The following is a 17,050-nucleotide window of genomic DNA, read 5'->3' as shown; positions in this document are numbered from 1 at the left end:
CTTAGCTATCATTTTACCAAATACAAACACTGTTTTGTGTGCACTGTAAGATTCTTCCCCATCAGATACAGACTTTTAAAAGTACAGGGGACCAACATACACAATGCTCTACCTGGAAACAATAAGCAGATCAAAATATAATAGGTTTATAAACCTTGAAAAGCTGTGTTTGTTAGAGTGTGTACTGTATATATATATGTGTGTGTGGAATTATGCTCTCTGAGCAGAGTCACCCTTTGCCCTTTTGTATAGGATACAGTACTAGAAGTATGTTCTTGAAAACCTAAATAGAAGTAGGAATAAAAATGCAGGGTACTTTATGTGGCTGTCAAGGAGATGTAAGTGAATTCTTCACTCCTGCAGCCTGATTATGTGTTTGTCAGCCTGGGTCTATGATTCAGACTCTGGGCACATAACAGAAAAAAGAATGCCAAAGCAGAATAAAAAAAACATTATCTAGAAAGCATTTCAAGATATCATTCAATTATAATCTGCTGGAGCACTTACTGCTGCCATTTGGTCATTTCCTATATTTTTGGGGATGCTGTTGTATGTTGCCATGTGATCTCTGCTAGGGCTTCTAATAATAACAGCAATGATATCAATACATGCATTTGCAATTTATTTTCCTTTCCTGTGCCTTATACAGTCATTGGACTCAATGTTTTATAGGATTTCCTTGTACCATTTTTCCATTCAGCATTTGTTTCTGTGGGTACTGCACAGTTAATGCTGAATGCTATACTTGTGCTGTTTACAGGAATTCTGTTGCGCCTCACTCATCTACCATAAGCTAAAGAATTTATAGGCTAATTTCCCTCAGCCTATCTGATTGCTCATGATTGCTTTAAAAGATTTCCCTTTCATTTGCAAAATGATGCTTAACACTTCATTTAAGCCGACTTTACCCATTGACCCACTTCTTTTTAACAACTCTTGATGGGATTTCTCTGTATCTCTGACCCAATTTCCCCTTCATTTGCAAAGGACCAAAGCTGTGTGCATTAGAAGGCAAATAATACAGCACTTGAGATATTGTATCTGGTGCTTAAACTGGTAAAATGTACTAGGTAGTCTACAACAGTGGTAATGCATCCTTAGTTTCTACTGTTAATAACAGGATATTATCTTTTAATATAGTTTGAAAAAAAAATGGTTTAAAATTAAACATCTAATAGCAGAAACAGCACAGATTGTATTAGAACTACAGATTGTATTAGAACTCAGCGCTCTTCCATATCTCTGTGTGACCATTTATCTGGAACAGGAGAGAAAATGTAGTAGGCCATAATAATTTGTATATTGGGATACAGATTACAGTTTATTTTAAAAAAAATGGCACTATTTTTATATATAAAGAACTTATCAAATATTTATATGAATCTGAATATAACCAACAGACAATATAAACTGTAAGATCAGGGGTCCCCAACCTTTCTGACTCGTGAGCCACAGTCAAATGTAAAAAGACTTGGAGAGCAACACAAGCACCATAAAAGTTCATGGAGGAGCCAAATAAGGGCTGTGATTGGCTATTAGGCAGCCTCTATGCACACTATCAGCTTACAGGGGGCTTTATTTGGTAGGAAATCTTGTTTTTATTCAACCAAAACTTGCCCCCAAGTCAGGAATTTAAAAATAACTACCTGGTTTGGGGGCAGTGAGAGCAACATCCAAGGGGTTGGGGAGCAACATGTTGCCCCTGAGCCACTGGTTGGGGATCACTGTGTAAGATGATGCTTTAAAAATGCAATGCTTGGGTGATGTAACTGCTACTTCTGTTACAGAATACACATTTTTTTCAGCAAACACGGTTTTCTCGTTCTTATCTAGAAAATCTGATGTGTTACTGACATCAAAGAGTAAGAAAAATTTATATTGAATAACGAGCCACTTTAAAGACAACGAGCCATTCAGATACAATAATGTAGAATCATATTTGTGGCCAGAAATGTGCATCTCAAAAGAAAAATGATATTATTATATCCGTTATATTAAAATTAGAAGTGGAGCATTAAAAGTTGAGCATATCAGAAAAAAGAATAATTCTGCATGAATCACAGTCGAAGCAACAGGCAAAGTGAGTTGGTGGTGTTGAAATATATAATTAATCTGCCTCCTCTTTATTTCCAGATATGTCCCACATTGCTGCAGAGCTAACTTTTTATCTTATCCAGCAATTATGATGTGACTTATGTAAGCAACATACGTACTCTATGTGCCCCATCACTTAGCAACGGAAAATCTTTAAGTAGTACTTTGGAAAAAAAGAGGCTGTTAAAGAGAAACCCATTAGATAAGAAATGGAGGAAGAAGGTTTAAAAGCATCATTATGTAGGGCTAAAACAGATCCCAAAGCAAACTAAGGCAGAAGGAACCATATACTCTAAGGGGCACATTTACTAATCCATGAATCCGAATCCCGAATGGGAAAAAATCGGATTGGAAACAAAAATTTTGCGACTTTTTCGTCGCTGTCGCGTTTTTTTTTAGTATTTTGCGTGATTTTTTGTCCCCGTCACGACTTTATCGTATTTTGCGTAACTTTTTCATCGCCATCGCGATTTTTTCGTAATGAGCAATTGTAACCGGCGGAAAAACCAATCTGATTTTTTCACGACGGCAATGATAAAGTCGCGGAAAATATACGATAAAGTCATAACGGTGACGAAAAAATCGCCGGGACATTCGAAAAAGTTGCGACGGCGACGAAAAAGTCGCAAAAATACCGATCATTACGAAAAAAAGCGTTCGAACGCTTTCGGTCCGTTCGTGGATTAGTAAATCTGCCCCTAAAAGTAAAGGCAAGATTATTGGTCAGATAGATACCGTAAAATTAGAAGTACAGGTATGGGATCCCTTATCCAGAAACCCACTATCCAGAAAGTTCCAAATTATGGGAAGGCCATCTACCATAGACTCCATTATAGGCAAATAAGTCTAATTTTTAAAAATAATTCCCTTTTCTCTGTAATAATAAAACAGTACCTGTACTTGATCCCAACTAAGATATAATTACCCCTTATTGGGGGCAGAACAGCCCTATTGGGTTTATTTAATGGTTAAATGATTCCTTTTTCTCTGTAATAATAAAACAGTGCCTGTACTTGATCCCAACTAAGATATAATTACCCCTTATTGGGGGCAGAACAGCCCTATTGGATTTATTTAATGGTTAAATGATTCCCTTTTCTCTGTAATAATAAAACAGTACCTGTACTTGATCCCAACTAAGATATAATTACCCCTTATTGGGGGCAGAACAGCCCTATTGGGTTTATTTAATGGTTAAATGATTCCTTTTTCTCTGTAATAATAAAACAGTGCCTGTACTTGATCCCAACTAAGATATACAGTAATTACCCCTTATTCGGGGCAGAACAGTCCTATTGGGTTTATTTAATGGTTAAATGATTCCCTTTTCTCTGTAATAATAAAACAGTACCTGTACTTGATCCCAACTAAGATATAATTACCCCTTATTGGGGGCAGAACAGCCCTATTGGGTTTATTTCATGGTTAAATGATTCCCTTTTCTCTGTAATAATAAAACAGTACCTGTACTTGATCCCAACTAAGATATAATTACCCCTTATTGGGGGCAGAACAGCCCTATTGGGTTTATTTCATGCTTAAATCATTCCCTTTTCTCTGTAATAATAAAACAGTACCTGTACTTGATCCCAACTAAGACATAATTAATCCTTATTGGAGACAAAACAATCCTATTGGGTTTATTCAATATTTAAATGATTTTTAGCATAATTAGTTAGGAAGTTAAAAAGTTATGGAGATCCAAATTACAGAAAGATCCCTTATCTGGAAAACCCCAGATCCTGAGTATTCTGGATAACAGGTCCCATACCTGTATTGCAGTAAGCATTCTGATAGCTTTTAAGCATGTGTAAAGTATGTGAATGCCAATATGATCCATTAGTGGATAATTTTGTTTGGGACTCATTTTGGACATAAGAGTGAAAGAATGCCAATGACTTTTCCATGTGTTTTGTTCTTTATTGAATTACAATTACTCAATGACCCCTGGGAGTATAGCACATGTAAAAGCGAACTGAAAAGGAAGTTAATACCATCGTTCTGTAAATATGAAAGTAGCAGGGTAGCTTTTGCTCAGTGCTACAGTATAATCTAAGAGAAGTAAGCATATTATTTGCATGAGGCTTTAAGTGCTAGTTACCTAGAAGACTGCTATGCAGATGCTGTGAAATTGGCAAATCATGCTTACTAAGCAAAATACATTGCATAAAATACTGGCAAAACTGTTTTTTTTTGTTTAATATTAAATGAACACTATTCATTTTAGCCTTGAATACTTTTATACAAAAATGCATTTTGTAAAAGATCCAGGGGCCTTAAATGCAATAGTCATCAAAAATTATGCAGGGTTTTTGCAAAACCAAATAATAGATATTTCTTATTTAAAACCCATGGGCAAAGAGTATGCTCAGCACAGTATTGAATTGTAGGGGGTATACTGCCACTAAATGAATGTGTGTAATGATATTCTGTGTTTCCAAAAGCTATTCAGTTACTTGCTGAAAATATTCACTGTGTCTACTAAGCAATTTACCCCCCATCGATGTATGGTAAAGCTTTGTCACTGTCATTTTTTGGGGATTAAATTTTGTGTTAATGTTAATGGAATAGGAAGACATTCCAAGATGATGCATTTTTAGATAACATAGCAAACAACGGTATCTCAACCCACAGGAAATGATATGATAGACAATATCTACAAACCATCTGCATTGCTTAGAAAGCAAGTGCATATAAGCCCAAGAACAAGCTAAAGACATAACCATATTGAATTCAATAATATTTTTGCAGAGATAAAAAAACCTTTTCCCCAGTTAAATAATCTGAATGTCTCAATGTTAGATTTAGTCAAATTCTTAAAAAAATAGAATTACTACAGTCATGAAAACACCAGAGAAATCTCTCCCCTGCAGAAATGGAGCCTGACCTTCAAGAAAAGTAAATAACAGTTGTGGGTCAGAAGCTGAAACAGCAACATAAGAAGGAATATGAGCATCTGTTCCACTACGAAAGTGCCCAGCTTGAACCAAGTCCTACTGTCCTGACATTGCTGTTCTGAGACCTAGAAGGCATGGGGATATTCCTGCTCTGTAAACAGTCATTAATTGCATCATAAGTGCTATCATTTACAATATTAATACATAATTATGAATACATATGTGAGTGCATTATTTTAGATCTTATTTGTTGAACAGATTCCATTATGGCATTTCTGTTTAGAGTTCTTTATTACAGGTTGTGATCAATTCATTAGTATGATAAGGAGAGGCAAAAGAGAATGTATATGATACAGTATTGCATAACTGCTTATAAGTAGTAGCAAATCTGTCACATTTAGCTTTGCAGTAAAATTAGCGAAACCAAAGAAAAATTAATGAAACCGCTAAAATCCATTCAAGGCAATGGGCATTTTTTCAAAGATTGTTTGTAGGGACATTTTCCATGTACAGGTATGGGACCTGTTATCAAGAATTCTAGGGACCTGGGGTTTTCTGGATAAGGGATCTTTCCATAATTTGGGTCTCCATAACTTAAGTCTGCTAAAAATCATTTAAATATTGAATAAACCCAATAGGCTTGTTTTGCCTCCAATAAGGACTAATTATATCTTAGTTGGGATCAATTACAGGTACTGTTTTATTATTACAGAGAAAAGGGAATCATTTAACCATTAAATAAACCCAATAGGGCTGTTCTGCCCCCAATAAGGGGTAATTATATCTTAGTTGGGATCAAGTACAGGTACTGTTTTATTATTACAGAGAAAAGGGAATCATTTAACCATTAAATAAACCCAATAGGGCTGTTCTGCCCCCAATAAGGGGTAATTATATCTTAGTTGGGATCAAGTACAGGTACTGTTTTATTATTACAGAGGAAAAGGAAATAATTTTTAAAAATTAGAATTATTTATAATGGAGTCTATGGGAGACGGCCTTTCCATAATTTGGAACTTTCTGGATAAGGGGTTTCCGGATAAGGGATCCCATACCTGTACAATACATTAAAGTCTATGGGCATTTTTTTGTTTTGACCTTTTTTTTTAGCTGTAATTTTTTTTATACAGAATTCATTGGAGTCTAAGAAATGAACATTTTTACATCAAAATTATGCAACGGTTATGCAAAAATACTCCCAAATTGCAGAATGTCATAACGAATCCATACCTGGCGAAAAATGTTGCTTATCATGACTAACAAGCTGGGTGATGCAGACTCCCAACTGTTGTAAAATATAAAAAAAATATATAATTTTACAGCTATTGAAGACAAAAGGGCATATATGTAAGCCCATAATGATTTATGATTATAAAATAATAAGATATATGTAGACAGCATAACTCTGAAAGAGGCAACTTAGGGAATTATTTATCAACGGTCATGTTTTTTTTCATTATTCAAATTTTTGCACTAAAATCATTAATTTGAACTATGGTTTTAAAAATGTACATTTTTGATATCTATTAAGCAAGTTGAGCTTTTACATTAAAACCAATTCCATCCCCAACAAACTGTTCCATTGCAGAAATTAAGTGTTCTTATCAGTTGTGCATACACATTTCAATTGCTTAGAAAGATATAATTAAAAAATGACAAATCAGCCCCTTTTCATGCATTCCTTGAGCTGATAATAGGAGGGGTTGGGGGATAGCCATAAATACATTGTTGATTAGTGGGACCGGAATGGCTACGGCTGGATGACAATTTCATATAAAGACAGGCTGTAGAATTGATGCAAATGTTTGTGTTTTTATTTGCTCTTATGCAGCCACTTATCACCTTGGCAATTCCATGACTCCAGAGGGCAATAAACAAGTCTATACAGAATTTGTAGATCCGTAACAAATTGTTCAATAACACGTTGGGAAGTTTTACAGCTAATAATAAAAGAACTGTAATGTTTAGCTTGTGTGTGTGTGTGGGTGGCCGGTACGGGTGATTTCATGCACCAAAGAGCATCACTGATGGAGACAGTTTCAATAGTTCCTATGCTTTTATCATGATTAGCTTTTGTTGTTTTACAAAGAAGAACCATTTGGGAGAGGCCTATCTTATGATGTATGGGTTTCTTATCTGTGCTCATACATAAATATTTTATCCTACAGATTGCTTGCTGTCCACCCACGCACCCATCCTTTTCTTCTGCTTCCTAATGGAATGCAATTTCTCTAAAAAATATTCATATAAATCACAGTTAGCGATGAGCGAATCTGTCAAGTTTGGGTTCACCATAAAATTCACAAAACAAGAAAATTTGCTAAACAGTGAAAAATCCGCAAAACATGTTTGTCAAGCAACTTTTTTTTGTCTCCCGCGTCTTTTTTGTCGCCCACATCTTTTTATTTGTCGTTCACATCTTTTTATTTGTCATCCGTGTCTTTTTTTGCCACGACTGCGCCCATTTTGATACGACCATGTCCATTTTTACACGCCCATTGTAGCTCTTACATCTATTGCCTGTATTATTAAACAGGTGACCAGTAAACGCTTTCTGCTGATTGGTTGCTATGGGTTACTGCAAACGTAATGCCTTTTATTACATAGCGGCCATAATCATTTTTTGAGGCCTGTGAAAAAGTTAAGATAATGGTATTAAACTATTTTAGACAAACTGCAGAATCGCGTATTTGAACACCAGTAAGTTTTTATCAAATGGTTAATGATTTATTTTTATAAACAATGGCAATTCAGATGTTGCAATAGATTAAAGATTTAAGGGCTCTGGCACACGGGGAGATTAGTCGCCCGCGACAAATCTCCCTGTTCGCGGGCGACTAATCTCCCCGAAATGCCATCCCACCGGCGATTTACATTTTCGCCGGTGGGATGCCAATCTGGGGAGATTAGTCGCCCGCGAACAGGGAGATTTGTCGCGGGCGACTAATCTCCCCATGTGCCAGAGCCCTAAGGGTTAAAAGCAGCAACATTCACTGTGCTTAAAGTACAGGCATGTACATGTAAACCCATTATCCAATTATTAATCCATTATTGGAGGCAAAACAATCCTATTGGGTTTATTAAAATTTTAAGTGATTTTTTAGTAGATTTACAGTATGGAGATCCAAGTAACAGAAAGGTCCCTTATCTGGAAACCCCCAGGTCCCAAGCATTCTGGATAGCTGTTATAAGTTCCAACAACAGCCATAAAAGGCACATCTTTACTGGACTTTAAGGGGCAACTGTTTATACCCCAAATCTATACACATGAGTCCCTATGCAGGTGGAATACTTACCCACTCATACTAATCCACTCATACTTACCCTCTCATACTAATCCACTCATACTAATCCACTCATACTAATCCACTCATACTTACCCTCTCATACTTACCCATTCATACTAACCCACTTATACTTACCCTCTCATACTAATCCACTCATACTAATCCACTCATACTAATCCACTCATACTTACCCTCTCATACTTACCCATTCATACTAACCCACTTATACTTACCCTCTCATACTAATCCACTCATACTAATCCACTCATACATACCCTCTCATACTTACCCATTCATACTAACCCACTTATACTAACCCACTCATACTTACCCACTCATACTAACCCACTTCTAATTACCCACTTATACTAACCCACTCATACTTACCCACTCATACTAACCCACTCATACTTACCCATTCATACTAACCCACTTCTACTAACCCACTCATACTAACCCACTCATACTTACCCACTTATACTTACCCACTTATACTAACCCACTCATACTTACCCACTCATACTAACCCACTCATACTTACCCACTCATACTAACCCACTCATACTTACCCATTCATACTAACCCACTTCTACTAACCCACTTCTACTAACCCACTCATACTAACCCACTCATACTTACCCACTTATACTTACCCACTTTTCCTTACCCATTCATACTTACCCACTCATGCTAACCCACCTCTACTTACCCACTCATACTTACCCACTCATACTAATCCACTCATACTAATCCACTCATACTTACCCTCTCATACTTACCCATTCATACTAACCCACTCATACTTACCCATTCATACTAACCCACTTCTACTTACCCACTTCTACTAACCCACTCACACTTACCCATTCATACTAACCCACTTCTACTTACCCACTCATACTAACCCACTCATACTAACCCACTCATACTTACCCACTCATACTTAATCTCTCTATTTTACACTCCTAGGGCATCTGCACAAAAATCTAACCCCACCCAATCCTTTTCCTACAATATCTGCACTGTAATTATTCTCTCTATTTTTGTAAGTTCTAAATAATAAAAGACTCCAGAGTTGACTGTAGGTTAGATTGAGCACTGATTAATAGCTGCTGGGCAGCACTACAGTGAGGGACACGCCAAGGGCTGGCTAACTTCTTAGTATTATTTATATGCGAAGAGACACTGGGGAGCATTAATCAAAACTGGGCAGAAAACCATAACAACCAATCAAAATGTATCTTACACTGCTCTACCTGCAGCTGCCTGAAAAAAGCTATTTACTGATTGGTTCCTCTGGGTGCAGATTTCCCTGATGTTGATAAATAAGCCCTTGCCTTTTTCCAAGTGATGTTACGAGAAAATCTGCATACATATATTGTATCAAAGCCATCATTTCTGTTGTTGAAACCACATGTTGGGATCAAGTACAAGGCACTGGTTTAATATTACAGAGAAAAAGGAAATCGTTTTTAAAAACGTTAATTATTTGATTAAAATGGAGTCTATGGGAGATGGCCTTTCCGTAATTTGGAACTTTCTAGATAATGGGTTTTCCGATACCTGTAATTGCTTTGGTCTTCTTTGCATCCAGTTTTTAAAGAATAAGTAAATCTTTTTTTTTTTTTTTAAAATCTCTAAAATTACTCTGTACAGCCCCCAGAATAACATACCTTTCTCCCTGCATGCAGATGTATTTTGTTTCTCTATTACAAGCACCTTTCTGTGTACTCCCTTTTTGTGCTTTCTGAGCACTCCACCTCAAAGAGGTGCCTACTGCACAAACAAGCCTGATTAATTGTAATTGGAGCAGAAGCAGTGAGCATGCCCAGTAGGCACCTCTTTGAGGTCTTCATAGTTGGAAAGAGAAGGAGAACTCAGAAAGCAAAAGGGGGTGGAGCTTCACACTAGATAAGGAAGTCAATAAAAGAGAATAATACAGTTCAGCTGTATCAAATCAAAACCTTAATGGAATGCAGTGTAATGAGACAAGTAATTTTGTTGGAAATCCATGCCATTTTCGTCATTTGCACGTGTACATTAGTTACATCATTTACCAGTTTAAATCTGCATCTTATAAATTATATATATATATGTTTTTCTTGTAGGTGTTACTACTGTATTGACAATGACAACACTCAGTATCAGCGCTAGAAACTCCCTTCCAAAAGTGGCCTATGCAACAGCCATGGACTGGTTCATTGCAGTCTGCTATGCTTTTGTATTTTCTGCTTTGATAGAGTTTGCAACTGTCAACTACTTTACTAAAAGAGGATGGGCTTGGGATGGGAAAAGTGTTGTCAATGACAAGGTAAGAGAACACCCCCTCCCCACTCCATACAAGATGAATATGAAATATTGCAAATTGCTTTTCCAAAAAGATTATATGCATAGATCTACACTTTATTTTTTCTTATTTATCTGGTTACTTAGGGGTTCACCTTCACCTCCTGAGGATATAACTGTGTTATTTCATGGTCATAAGAAAATGGTTCATGGTCCTTGGCAGCTACATTATTTGGTTACTTCAGAGCTGTAGAATGGTGTTTTCTCTCTGTTTTGCAGTAGAAAAGAAGATCTTACCCGCACACCCTGGCACTCCAATGAACTGCACAAATGCAGGAGAGATTGGCACCATCCAAAACAGATACAAGCAGGGCAAGCCCATTTGTCAAGCATTGCCCTCCTTGTATCTGCTTTGAGTGCCGGTGCTTAATTTTTCTCTCTGTTTTGCACATAATATTTCATAACAATATTTGGCACAGCTCCATTGTTGGGGAATAGGAAGAGGTGTTTGATGACAAATGTGTCATGCTATTAATACTGGTATGGTACGCTGATGACATACGGTTGCTAAGAGATGGCATGGACGTATAAATTACCTTAATTGCAATTCATTTCACATCCGTATGGTCTTGGCTTTAGCTATCCAATATGCTTTCTGGGTATGCACATCAGTGAACCTGATGATAGATGCATTTACATTGGTCACAAGTCTGCAGCCACTATGTTTATGTATTTTAAAGGAGAACTCCGGCTTCTGAACCAAAATTTGTTAAAGAGCCCCACACAACATAGAAACCCCTAATATACCTATCACTGTAATCTGTTCTATCAAAAAGTATAAATAAATATAATTTTTATATGCTGAATTCCAGCTGCAAAACAGTTACTCTCTATCTGCATTATTTGAAATCCTGGCAGGGGAGGAGGGACTAAAACACTGATGGTACAAATTGTAACAACTTCTCCACAGCTTACAGACAGCACGCAGGAACTACATAACCCACAATGCATTGCACTGTGAAGTTCCTTTCCTTAGTGACATCATGTGTGCAGGGGATTGTGGGATTGGGAGGATGCAGGCTGAAGGCAGGCTGAGGACAGTTGACTACTATTACATTTTTTTTATTGAGTCTCAAAGTAGCCAGCCCGGTCAGTAGGAGAACAGTATTTATTCATACTTTTTGAAAGAACAAATTACAGTGATGGGTATATTTATTAGGGGCTCTGAGTGTGGCACTTTAACAAATTTTGGTTTGGAAGCAGAAGTTCCCCTTTAATATGCACACATTTTAATTACGTTTCAGGCTCATGAAGACTAACTAAATTTGAATTTCCCTATAAAGAGCTGATTTATACTTGGTGTCTCTGAGCTGTTGCCAAATGTCTTTCTTTTCTATTGTTCATTTTAACAACTTAAATTACGCTCCTACTTCTTCTTTAACTTTTACCAATCCATTTAATTTGCTGTATTGGGTAGAAATCTAGCTCAAGTAATTACTACTTTACAAAGCATATGGCTTATAACCATTCTTGCAGGTAGGCTTAAGGGAAAGATGCAATAAATACAGCATCACGACACCCGTGTAATTAATTATGTCTTTGGCAAAAGAAAAAAAAAACACTCAGCAATTAACAAATTCTTATTTTAAACCATCTATTCTTTCTTTGCAGAAAAAAGAGAAGGCTTCTGTGATAAAGAAAAACAATGCATACGCAGTGGCGGTTGCAAATTACGCCCCGAACATCACGAAAGATTCAGCTCTGCCAACAATATCTAAAAGCGCCACCGCAGATCCGAACAAAGCGAAACCACAGGAGGCAAAGAAAACATTTAACAGCGTCAGTAAAATCGACAGAATGTCTAGAATAGTCTTTCCACTTTTATTCGGTACATTCAATTTGGTATACTGGGCAACTTACCTGAATAGGGAGCTCGCCATTGAAGGGCTGGTATTATCCAAATAGGAATAGGAGTTTGCTAACACTCCATTAGCATCTTCAGTCTCAGATTGTTTTAGTATGTATTACTAATAAACTGATTCGTTCACTGAAATGTACAGTATGTTCCTCTCAAAAGGAGGACTTTGTTAACTGGAATGAGCTTTGAGAAGATTGCACTTATGGCTTCTATAAAATTACATAGATTACAAAGTATTTATTATTATATATATATTATTTTCTTTTTTACTTTGGAATGAACTGCTGCAAATGGAGGAGCAAAAACACATTGTATAGCGATGCTGTGTGTCACCCTTTGGCAGTGAAAGGGTTAACGTTCTGTCGTAGCACATGGTGAGTGGCTTGTCTCAATAGGGATCTGCCTTCAGCACTCCAGCGGTTTCAGAGCCAAAACTCCCAGCATCCCCTGCCAGCTGAGCACGAATGGAGGATGCTGGGATTTGGTTCTGCAACAGCTGCAATGCCAAAGGTTGCCTATATGTGTTAAAAAGAGAACCAATTTATGGAGATGTGAATTTTTAATTTGGGGGACATTATTTTTTGACGTACAACTCTTTTTTATGATAATAACGCAGCATTCTGTGTACAAAAAAAAAACGTTTCTAAATTCTAAAGTTTAATGTGCTTCACATAAATATTTATTAATACTTTTACTTTTTTCAGGAAAAGTGTTAGTGTCGGTGCAAAAAAAAAAGTATCTTTTTATTACGTACGTTGGGCATTTTCCCAGTAATGACGGACTGAAATTCTCTAAAACTGTAAAAAAAAAAAACCTTTGTACCATCTGTATAATAATAATATTTGCTGAAATAACAGTCTTAGAGATCATGCAGTTGCAACTGGCAGTCTGACAAACTTTAGCCCAATGAAAGGGAATCCACCCACTGAGGTTTTTTTTGACAAGGGAACTATCGGATATCGACTCGGCACTTGGGGCCCTTAACAGATGAAATACCTTTTCTTCATGAGCAATGTTAAATGTTGCTTTTCAGGGACCCAGGAATGGCATGGCCCTGTACAGCTGAACCGTATACCCCTCCTCAATGATTGAGCCAACCGGGAATATCTGGTGACCAACAAACCACATTTCCATTCCTGCCTCCAACAGACAAACAACAACAAAATTCAACTCAAATTACTCAGAAAACAATGAATTGTGTCAAAATAGGCTGACATTACTAGTTGTATTTTTACCTGGGTATGAAATTATACTTAGATTTTGTAGTAACTTGAGGCAAAATGTACACCCCGACACATTAACCAGTGGTTATTAGTAATAATGGAAAGGAAAGCCCAAAGAATATGTTTTTGCAATTAAATAAATGCTTATTTTGCCATGTGATTTCATATTGACATGTTGATGTGTTTATGTTTAAAGTCACAAGAAATGCAAGTTGCTGATGAATGAGAGATAATTGCAGCAAGCGTGGGGCATTGTTCAGTGGGCGCTTGCTGCAAACATGGTCTGTGTGCTGGTAACAAACCCATTCCTCTACTAATAAGGTGGAATAAAAAGTACATGTCTGTAATGGGTTCAGCTCTAACCCTGGTAACATGTTACTGCTCGTGCAATGGCTTCTGGGGAAGTAGAGAATTTGGAATGCATATACAGTTATTGGCAATGACCCATTTATTTCTGTGCTTTAATACCCATTTCATTTCATTTGATGTAATGTATTCCTACACTGTTTTTTATAGTAATTTTATTTATTGCCTAGGCTTATTTGCAACAAAGTTGCTGACATATTACCATCAAATACAACCCATTGCTCCGATTTTGGTGGAATGTATTTTTGGTATCATAAGAGTATTGTATTAGCAATACCATAATGAACAATGAATCATTTTTTTTTTTTAATTTAAAAATATCTGAATTGATTCTTTAACATAAACTGTTCAGTGTTGTGATCTAGTTTAGTTATTGTGTTATTCATATTATTCACATCATAAAAGTCCATTTTCATTGGCATTACATGTGAAAAATGAATGATGCAGGAAGGTTTTTCCTTTGGCCAGTGTACTGATATGAATGTAGGATATAAGTTACCAGTAGAGGTTTGCATGAACATTATTCATTTCCAGTAACTCCCTTTTACATGAAAAGCACTTTATTCAGTTCTAGAAAAGTTTTCCTATTAATTACATAATGTAAAAAAAATAAAAGAACATTTATACCAGGGAAATGTAATCACTGACACAGTAGGGCTGTAAATCTCCAGCAACCACCCCCAATACTTACACAATACATATATATATATCCAGGCGCAGTCACAGGAAAAGGCTGATAGCAGCATAGGGACATTTATCTGCAGGCCAAGTATCAGCCCCATCTGGCATTAGCGTAAAAGGTGATAGGAAAAGTCAGTGAAGCCATGAATACGAGGTTGCATAGAACACAGCACAGGTCAAATTATATTTGAGTAGTGATGAGCAAATTTTTTCGGCAGGCATGGATTCGCTCTGAAATTCCATATTTTTTCCATAAAATTGACACATGTAAAAAAATTATCACCGATTGACTTCTGTGCATTTTCCTAATTTTTCTCCGCTTCACAAATTTCCAGCAGTTTTGCAGATTTTTCAGTGAAGCAAAATGGCACAGATACTACATACATTCTTAAGCAGTTTTACTTACTACGCCAGGTTTTTTACTAACTACGCCAGATTATTGGAAGATTTATTAACGTTGTGCCACTTTTTCCCATAGTCTTCAGTGGCCTTTACTAAGGCATCAATTTCAGTGTAACTCTGAAATGTTTCTTTATTTTTAATTAGCATACCCAGATATTTCAGAATTCACTGAGAAGTGTGAAAAAATGGTGCAAGAAAATTTACTTAGCAAAATCTAGTGGAAGTAAATGTAGAGCAAGTGGACTTGCTGAGTAATCTTCGAAGATGTTTCACTACACATCTGAGCAGCTTCTTCAGTTCAACCAAATTCTCCGTTAAGCAGTTTTACTACTAAAATTGTGCCTGCTTCTTCCCATTACAAAGCAGTTTTTGCAAACACCGCATCCAAAACCTTTACATTTGGAACACACCCAAAAGGGAAGCTTGGTGTTTTAATGATGTGGTTTTATAAAGGGGTATTTGGAGCTACCCATGCTTCATTATATGCCATAAAGTGTGAGTGCTAGAGAAAGAACATTCCCTAACCCCGATCTGAGTGAATCAAGATCTTCCACGGACATTGTGCAATATAACCCATGCGTGCACTGGCAAGCAATAATACTGTGCAAGGAACATACCCCAATGATGTGTTTAAATCACCAATCTATGATACATTGCAGGGCAAGCAAGCATGGCCAATCCCTTGCGCTGAAACTCTGCATTCTCGTCTCCAGATAAAGGAAGAACTTTGCTTATCCTCATAAAGAACAATTACATAGGGCTCATTTACTATCATACAGTGGTGGCTGTTTATAAACATTAGGGAGATTTGCACCTAGGCAGTAACCCCATAAAGACCAATCAAACTTTTGCTTTCATTCTTCTTCCTGCAGATGGCTGATGGGAACAAGCTAATCACTGCTATGGGTTACTGCCCAGCCTCAAATTGGCTCAGTGTTGACAAACAAGTCCTAGTATGTGCTAAATTGCACAAGTGCAGTTGCCAATAGCTACCAATCAAAAATGACTGTAGCTTTGAACAGTCTACTACAAATCAGCAAATGAAAACAAATATTGAATTGCTGGGGGTAACTATGTCGGAAATCAGCCCCAGTCTATATAAATGTATTTGTTTCTCTTTATAAATGTGTGCTATATCCTGCTTTTTTCTTATTTAATTTGCCTGGATCTTAAGGTTTGCTAGACCTCAACCAGTTCTGATGCAATTAGACTCCTGTGACATATAACATTTTTACCTGTATGCGCACTCACTCCTGTATATAAATGGGAAGCAACCTGTAAATATTTCAAGTGTATGTTTCCTTTTCCAAGTGACATTTCAGACCGGAATATTTGATATGTTGATATTACAGTCTGTTAATAGTATCTGCCCTATAATATGCATTGAACAGTGAATCTTACTTCATACTGAACTGTTTTAATAAATATGAATCAACCATTTTGCACATTTCTATGGAATGTGTTAAACACAACAACTTGTCTGTGCATTTTTTTGTATGTAGGACAAAACTGGGTTGGATATTGCACAGATTTGCGCTGTGCTTATTTTATTTCTTAGTTTCATTATGGAAAAATGGCTCATTTTATTTAAATATAGAAATTAGTGCTGCCCCTGATGGGTAATTTAACAAAAGGTGCAACGTTTGCTACATAGCTAGATACTCATAACTACCAGTTAACAGGTAGCATTCACACAGTCACATAAATGTATGGTTGGTTACTGAACATTAGTAAACTAAGGCAATCTGTAAACTCATGTCAGCTGTTACTGACAGCGTTCTTATTGGCTGAATTCTCTTCCAGTTCAAACACTGTTGAATTGTGCATGATGTACATTGGTACATCATTAAAGCATTATAGTAAAAATAGAAAGACAAAAGGGTACAGTAATGTCTG

At 36.6% G+C, this 17,050-nt stretch overlaps 1 protein-coding gene across 1 annotated transcript in view; it reads left to right on the top strand.

The window, feature by feature from the left end:
• gabra2 (gamma-aminobutyric acid (GABA) A receptor, alpha 2) overlaps positions 1 to 16,626 on the top strand; it is a 75,471-nt gene extending 58,845 nt beyond the window's left edge. Inside the window, exons 9-10 of the mRNA XM_002933463.5 lie at positions 10,387 to 10,589; positions 12,236 to 16,626. Of these exons, the coding sequence (XP_002933509.2) occupies positions 10,387 to 10,589; positions 12,236 to 12,529 (497 nt within the window). The 3' untranslated portion in view covers positions 12,530 to 16,626. The remainder of the gene's footprint in view (positions 1 to 10,386; positions 10,590 to 12,235) is intronic.
• Positions 16,627 to 17,050: the final 424 nt, after the last annotated feature.

This window comes from Xenopus tropicalis, chromosome 1 (assembly GCF_000004195.4).
Source record: "Xenopus tropicalis strain Nigerian chromosome 1, UCB_Xtro_10.0, whole genome shotgun sequence".
In the NCBI taxonomy this organism is placed as follows: Eukaryota; Metazoa; Chordata; class Amphibia; order Anura; family Pipidae; genus Xenopus; species Xenopus tropicalis.
Note: the sequence above shows the minus strand (reverse complement) of the source record. Positions and strands in the feature narration are given on the sequence as shown.